General features: G+C 53.7%; 1 protein-coding gene across 2 annotated transcripts in view; it reads left to right on the top strand.

Annotated features, from left to right (window-relative positions):
* LOC101655181 (triple functional domain protein) overlaps window positions 1-7,562 on the top strand; it is a 146,959-nt gene that overhangs the window by 69,589 nt on the left and 69,808 nt on the right. For both annotated transcript variants that reach the window (XM_045285010.1, XM_045285011.1), the window contains exons 17-18: window positions 957-1,072; window positions 4,827-4,949. In XM_045285010.1, the coding sequence (XP_045140945.1) occupies window positions 957-1,072; window positions 4,827-4,949 (239 nt within the window). The remainder of the gene's footprint in view (window positions 1-956; window positions 1,073-4,826; window positions 4,950-7,562) is intronic.

Here is a 7,562-nt window from a genome sequence, read left to right as displayed (position 1 = left end):
TTCCAGAAATCAAGCCAAGGAGTGGTTTGCAGTTATTCTTGCTGTAAAGTGTGCCCTTTGTGTACCGAGAAGTCGTTTTACTCACTTTATGCACTAAGTCATTAAAAGAATATGCCCCGCATTGGCAAGCCGAAAGAAATGAAGAAAAAAATTTAAGCCCAGAGTTTCAGTATTGAAGATTTCATAGGCAAAATATTGAGCGGTGCAGAAAGCATCCAATGGGGATGGAAGGAATGCATGTGCATACCTAAGTAAATATCTCAGGGAAAGTCAGGAAAGATAATGTTGTTAGTTGCCACCGAGTTAGCGCCATTCTACTGGGTGCTTCCAGTAGAATGAAACAGAGCCCTGAGATCATAGTAGTCATGCAGTGGGCTGCTAATCCCAAGGTCAGCAGTTTGAAACCACCAGCAGCTCCGTGGAGGAAAGGTGGGGCCTTAGAATGACAGTCTCGGAAACCCCCAGGGGCAGCTCTCCCCGGTCCTGTCTGGTCACTATGAGTCGGCATCGACTGGAGGGTTTTTATGGCAACTGGAGGCATCAGACTACACCCTGGTAGGTTTCCAGCCATCTCACTGGTAGATGGCACCTGTGGCAGGGGCTGGTCAGCATGCCTCTGGCCAGCACAGCGGGAGAAGAGTGTGGCTCTGTCTGAGGTTCTGTCTCGGCGGCAGTCACTGTCGGTGGGTGCCTTCCGCTCAACCCAGAGTGACCCCGTGGTTCCGAGTAGGGCTGCTCCTCTGTCCCCTTTGTGGGGAGCAGACCTCCAGGTCTCCTGCTGTGGCGCCAGTGGGCGCGTTTGAAAGGCCAGCTTTTCACCCACTGTGGCTCCGTCGGCATTCCCACCTGAGCTTTTCCGTGAGAGCGAGCAAGATTTTGCGAGCCAGTAACGGCTGGCTGTCTCCCTGACTGCTCATGGCAAGCACCGACGCGCCTCTCTCTCCTTGTCCCCTCAGATATCTTGAACGAACTCTTCCAGCGGGAAAACAGGGTGTTGCACTACTGGACCATGAGAAAGAGGCGGCTGGACCAGTGCCAACAGTATGTGGTCTTCGAGAGAAGTGCCAAGCAGGTCAGCCTCTGTGTGCGTGACCCCCACCCCTGCCCTACCCCCCACCTGGGCCTGCAGATCAGAGTGGCAGCTTCCAGTATGCCCCCATCGATGGTGTTGAAACTCTCTCTCTCTGTTCAGAAGTTCCCATGTATTAATGAGTATAATGCAGTGAAGGAGAAACCCCAGGGCCACCCGCAGAGTGACTTTGACCCTCCGAGACGGGGTGTGCCCTACAGCTTTCACCCATCTCAACCAGCAAAGCACCTGTGTTGACTGGAGGCTGCTTTTAAACTGGGTGAAAGTCTGCCCTCCACCCTGTGTCAGTGCTGCAGGGGGTGGTTGTGGGCATCACTCCATTTATGTCCGAGGGCAAAGTTTTGTTTTTCTGATACATTGAGCTAAGAAATAAGGGACAGAGTTTTTAATAATTCATTACAGTCCAACCATGTGCATACATTTGGCCAAGCGGGGAGACATGACTGAGGTGATCCATTTAGAGAAAAGACAGTGGGCACCCCGCACATAGGCATTTTGGCATAAAGGGGCCTGCTGTGTTCTCAGAAGCAGACACTTGGGGGTGAAGGACTCTGTCTCAAGCTCTAGGATCATTAGTATCTTTGACCGTATCCCTAAGAAGGAGCCTTCGGGCATAGTGTTCTCCCTTAGCCTCCAATCCACAAGGTCCGCAGTTTGAGCCCACCAGCCAGCTCCAAGAGAGAGAGGTGGGTTTCTCTACTCCCATAGACAGTCACGAAAAACCCACAGGAGCAGTTCACTCTGTTGTATAGGGTCGCTATGAGTCAGAATTGACTTGATGGCCATGGGTTCTTCACCGGGTCTGCCCTCTGTCTCGGCCTTTCTCCCGGCTGACCTCACGAGACGTCCTAGTATAATGGCCAAGTTCCCAGCAGTGAGGCAGGCGACAAATCAGAGTCTGGATTGCATTTCTTAGTTCTTTAGACAGCTGAACCGTGTTTCAGAATTAAAGTTTTGTTTCTATGGTGGCAGAGTGGGTTACAGATGAGCCTGCTCATCACAGGGTCAGCAGTTCAAATCCACCAGCTGATCCCCAGGAGAAAGATGAGGCTGTCTACTGCCATTGAGACTGACAGCCCCGGAAGCGGTCCAGAGCAGTTCTGTCTGTCTGTCCTGTCTGTGAGTCGGAATCAACTTGATGGCAGCCGTTGGGATTTTTGTCTCCGGTCTGTGTCACATGCTATTGTCTCCGATATCACAAAGACTCTTTCAAACAGAGAGACACCAAAGTTGCCAGCCCTTCTCTTAACTGAGAAAGACCCCGGAACATGTTGTTGGCCTTCTGGAAGGTCCAGTGAGTTGGTGCTGGTGCTGACGAGGGCCTGTTGAAGCAGAACCAGTACCCTCGATGTTGGAGGGGGCGGGAGGAGGGGGTGGTCAGTCTTGAGTCACAGCTGTGGTAGATCAGTGCAGTCACCAGCTTATTTCTCTGACGCTCTGCGGTGAACGGGTGAGGGGTACTCCCCAAGCTGCTTCCCTGTTCTGCTTCCTCCTGGATGCTCCTCCCCACACCCAGTTGTCTCTGCCATCTTATCTCCAGAGCTCTCTCAGGCTTCTCCTTCTGCTGATTGCCCATGGGCACCTCCCAGGCCTGACCTCCCGGTATGTCTCCTCATTACTGATCCCCAGCTGGCCCTGTGGCCAAGCTGAACTCAAGATTCCTGTCCCTGTGCACCCCCCAGCCCCCCTTCCTCAGGGAGCGCTGGGCGTGTCTTCCCCCATCCCCAGCCTCCCACAGTCACTCCCCCACTGGACCCAAGAGGTGCTGGAGCTCCACCCTCAGCTCTGCGGCCAGAGCCCCAGCCTGGCACAGCCTTTGACTTTCCTTGTGTTCCGACCCTATTTCCAACACCACAGCCACCTGTGACCTTGAGGCCCGAGCCCTCCTGCCTCACCTGTGGCCCTCACCCTGAGTTCCGGCCGCCTTCTCAGGGGCCAAGCTGGGTCAGCCCAGGACTGCTGCTGTCTGCCAGGCTGTGGGGCCCAGCACAGCCTCACCTCCTGTGACCCTCTTACTGAGGGAGGTCCCCGGCTCTCTCATTTGTCCCTGCGTCTGTCCCGCTGGCCTCAGAGATGCTGCGGGCTCCGTGACCATAAAGCGAGTGTCTCCTTAAAGCGGTCACTGGAATCTTTCGGCTCCCCAGTAAAAGTCCTGTGCACACGGCCCGTCAGCTAGGAAGGGGGCGTTGGGACAGTGCAAAGGCCTCACAGACACGGAGTGAGCACCTGCTGGTGGGCAAATGGTGCCACTAGACTTGCTCAACACACAGGGTTTCTCCACGCCTAGAATGTGTATATCTCTGCGAAACACAATAAAATGAGGTTTTGCTCTCTCTCCCTGCCCCTGGGAGAGAGACATAAAGACTTTCTACTCCCATAAAGAATTAGTCTCAGAAACCCACAGGGGCAATTCTGCCCTGCCCTTTAGGGTCCCTGTGAGTCGGCATCGCCTCGGTGGCAGTGAGTGTGCATTCGGGGTGACCTGTGCCCTGATCTGTGGAGGCAGTCTAACTCCGAGCCTCACTCAGTGCAGCGGCCTGCACAGAAGATGCTAGGGGACAGCGTGCTCTGAGAATGGATAAGGAGGATGCTAGAAGCATGTTCCTGCCAGGTTTGCCGCCGTTGCCAAGCCTGCACCAGGCTTAGCCAGTAACTGTTATTCCGCTGGGACGTCGCTCCTCGTCGTGTGTCACCGAGACTCCACAAACAGTGCATTCTCCAAAGAAGACCCTGAGCTTTCGAAGGGCGGGCAGAAAACGTGCCCCTTGTTACGCCTGTGCGCCATAGCATTGCCTTTTTACATGTTTGTAGTTTAGGAGCCCCGGCGGCCTAGTGGTTACTCATTGGGCTGCTAACTGTAAGATCAGTTCAAAACCACTAGCTGCTCCTGGGACTTTCTACTCCCATAAAGAGTTACAGTTTTGGAAACTCACAGGGCAGTTCTACCTTATAAGGTCACTATGAGCCAGGATTTTTTAAAAAAAATTATGACTAAGTTTCCTTTCACTTCAGATAACATAAAAATGCAAGAAAACAGCTCGGATCTGAACTCACGAGAGAATGTACGACTTAGGGCTTCGGTTCTGGCACAATCTGAGCCCAGCGGCACCTCCTCTCCTGGTGTGGCCCTTTCTCCTGCCGCTGAGCTGGTTTGTGTCACTAGTCCCGTGTGTCCACGCAGAGTGTGGACACACGTGGTCATCTCTGGAGTCCCCGGAGAGCTTGTTCCTGGGCCCCCTGAGCACAGGGACATCAAGAGAAAGCCGGAACATCCAGCAATCAAAATCCAGAATGTGTCGTGCTCGCTCTTCCCGTTGACGGAGGGAGAGCATTCCGGAGGGACCTAGACTGTGCTGTGGATGTCTGTAGAGGTCACAGCGTGCGGGTGTGAGCACCTGGCACCCCGCCCTCCTCAGTATTCCTTACAGAGGAGCCTTCTGTTCAGGCTTCTTTCCTGTAGTTGTGCCATTCCGTGCACAGTTATGAACAACACATGAACAGCTTGTGATTGTTACACCAGGGACCTGAATAGAACGTTCCAGCAGGTCCCGTTTTTATGAGGTTGGGATTTGGATGCTGGCTTTCCGAAGTTTGGCCTCCCCCTGAGAGAGAGTGCTCAGCGTGGCCAGCCTCGGCTTGTGGTTTCCCACTGCAGTGGGGCACGCGGACACTGGGACTGCCCGGTGGGAAGGAGAGTTACCCCCTGAGCAGCCTCTCTCGTCCCCCCTCCCTGCAGGCTTTGGAGTGGATCCATGACAGCGGGGAGTTCTACCTGTCCACGCACACGTCCACAGGTTCCAGCATACAGCACACCCAGGAGCTGCTGAAGGAACATGAGGAGTTTCAAATCACGGCCAAGGTAAACGAAGGCCGGGCCTCGGCTTCTGTTTAGCCCAGTGGTTCTCCACCTTCCTAATGCCGCCACCCTTTAATACAGTTCTTCATGTGGTGGTGACCCCCACAACATAATTCAGCAATCATTTAGCAACCACATTATTTTCATTCCTACTTCATAACTATAATTGTGCTACTGTTATGAGCTGGGTGGCCCCTGCGAAAGGGTCGTTGGTGACCACAGGTTGAGAACCGCTGGTTTAGCTAGTCGCCAGCCACCCTCCCCTGCGTTCCGGCTCACGATGGCCCCCACAGGTTTCACACTGGCTGGTTTTTTGAAAGCAGATCGCCAGGCCTCTCTTCTGAAGTGCTCCTGGGTGGACTTGAACCTTTAGCCTTTTCGGTTAGCAGCCAAGCACATAACTGTCTGCAGGTTAACCACCCAGTGACTCCAGGTTCTGTTCCATGTCCCATAAGTCTGTCCTCCCCCCCCCCATCAACCGAAAACCGAGTGATAGATAGACATACATATATATCACTCGGGAAATGTCATTTTGAGATGAGAGAAGCTGAATGAGCTCAATGGATTGTTTCAGACTAAGAAAGTCTCAGGAGGTCCCAGTCCCTGGAAAAAGGGGTATCCTTTGAGGGTCAGCGAAGGAGGGAAGACCCTCGTGAGGTGCACGGCCATCACGGCAGTGGAGAGGAGGGCACAGGACCGGGCTCACTCTGAGTTGGACCTGACTGGACTGCTGTGTTAGTCTGGGTGGACAAGAGAAGCAAATCCAGGGAGATAGTCATGCGTGTATAAGAAAGAGCTTTATATACAAGAGTAATTGAATATTAAGAAACATCCCAGCCCAGTCCAGAGCAAGTCCCTAAGTCCAGTATTATCCCATATGTCTTACCAATCCTCTTCAGACTCACTAAACACATGCAATGACGGTGGATGCAGGAAGATCACAGGCCATGGGTGGAAAGTCTTATGGATCCAGTAGCATTGTAAGCATCTCAGCGCTGGCAGGGGTTTCCACGTGGCTCCTCCAGCTCCAGGCTCTAGCTGCCACATGTGGCTTGTCAACAAGAATGTCTCCCAGGGACTGAGTGAGTGTCCCGTCCCCAACAAGCTATTTATCTCCTTAGTGCATCCAAATGAGGTCACCACTGCCACGTGATTGACAGGCCAAACTCCACCCCTTCACTCGTCAGTCTCAAATTGACAATAGATTATGTAACTACCACAAAGGCACCTAACGATTGTAGGTGGTGCTTGTCGCTGTCTTTTCTAACTTGTCTCCTCCCACTCACGAGCTCCTTTGCTGTCCTCTAAAGAAGCCCTCCCTCCTCCTCCTCCTCCAAGGTGTTCACTGTGTGGCTGCTGTTTATAGGGAGCCGAGCAGCACTTGCCGATGTCCCTGCATTCTGCTGGCTCCCGCTCCCTCTCTGCCCCCACCCCCACCGCCTGCAGCTTGTGAAATGCTCACAGCGTTCTGCTGACACGCCGCTCGGCCGGCCGCGAGGTTGTGAGAGGGCCGGGTCTGTGTCTGGAGGTGTCCCCTGTGCGTGGCGCTGGGAGGCGTAGCAAACCACACTGGTGGCAGTGTCTCTTTCCTCCTGAAAATCAGCCTCGAGTAAAACACACCTGGGTGCCTCATGCCAGTCTGTGTGAGTAGACGGGAATTTTCAGATGCCCAAGGATTCACGCTACTGCCCCGCCAGCCAGTGTTTTGACAACTAGCAGAATTGTCTGTCTTCTGTGGCCCTTAACCCTGGCTTTGAAAATGTTTCTAAAGGGGGGTTTGAAATCGCCTGCGGTGACAACAGATACTTTGTATCACGCCTGCTCGCACTCTCCTGGCTTCTGTAACATCTGAGTCCGCCTGCTGCTCCGCCCTGCTTATTTCTGCTGCCCCTGGGCTCGGCAGGCAGGCAGCCGGCTCCCGAGGAAGCCCTCACCCCCATGGGGGTGCAGGGACCATCAGAGGAGGGTGGGGACAGCCCAGAGGGGTGGCTAGGCTCTGAGGAGGGCCCCATGTCCCCTCCTGGAGAGTCAACCTGCCCTGGCGCTGCCCTCCCGACAGGCAGGTAAGGGTTCCATCAGCTTCTTACACTTTGGGCTGTTGTCATTCGCGGGTGTGGTGTGTGGCTGGTGGAGTTAAGAGAATTATATGACCTGCATGTGTTTCTTCCAGTAGCCCTGGCTTATTAAGATAAGGTCTAATGTCTGTATTGAAAGTATTACATGGGAACATTTTTACTTCTGTGTAAGGCGCCTCAGTGATGTGGTGGTTAAGCGCTCACTGCACACCGTAAGGTCAGCGGTTTGAACCCACCAGCAGCTCCATGTGGGAGGGATGAAGCTGTCTGCTCCTGTCAAGACTGACCCCTCTGAAACCCTAGAGGGCCATTCGACTCTGTCCTGGAGGGTTGCTAGTATGCAGAACAGAGGTGTTTGGGTTGCTGTAGAAACGTTCACTCAAAACTTAACACAATATCATGAAAGATTAAATAAATAGAAAGGGGTAGGCCTAGTGCAGCACTCAGAGGTAGCTTAGAGTACTCTCCTATCCCCTGACTTTAACACAGGGCTACCCCTCCACTCTGCTGACCGGCTGCTGTGTGTGGTCACAGACCCGCC

Source organism: Echinops telfairi, unplaced genomic scaffold, assembly GCF_000313985.2.
Source record: "Echinops telfairi isolate 266 unplaced genomic scaffold, ASM31398v2 ScPeMD7_7469;HRSCAF=8507_1, whole genome shotgun sequence".
Classification (NCBI taxonomy): Eukaryota; Metazoa; Chordata; class Mammalia; order Afrosoricida; family Tenrecidae; genus Echinops; species Echinops telfairi.
This window is presented reverse-complemented; position numbering and strand designations above follow the sequence as displayed.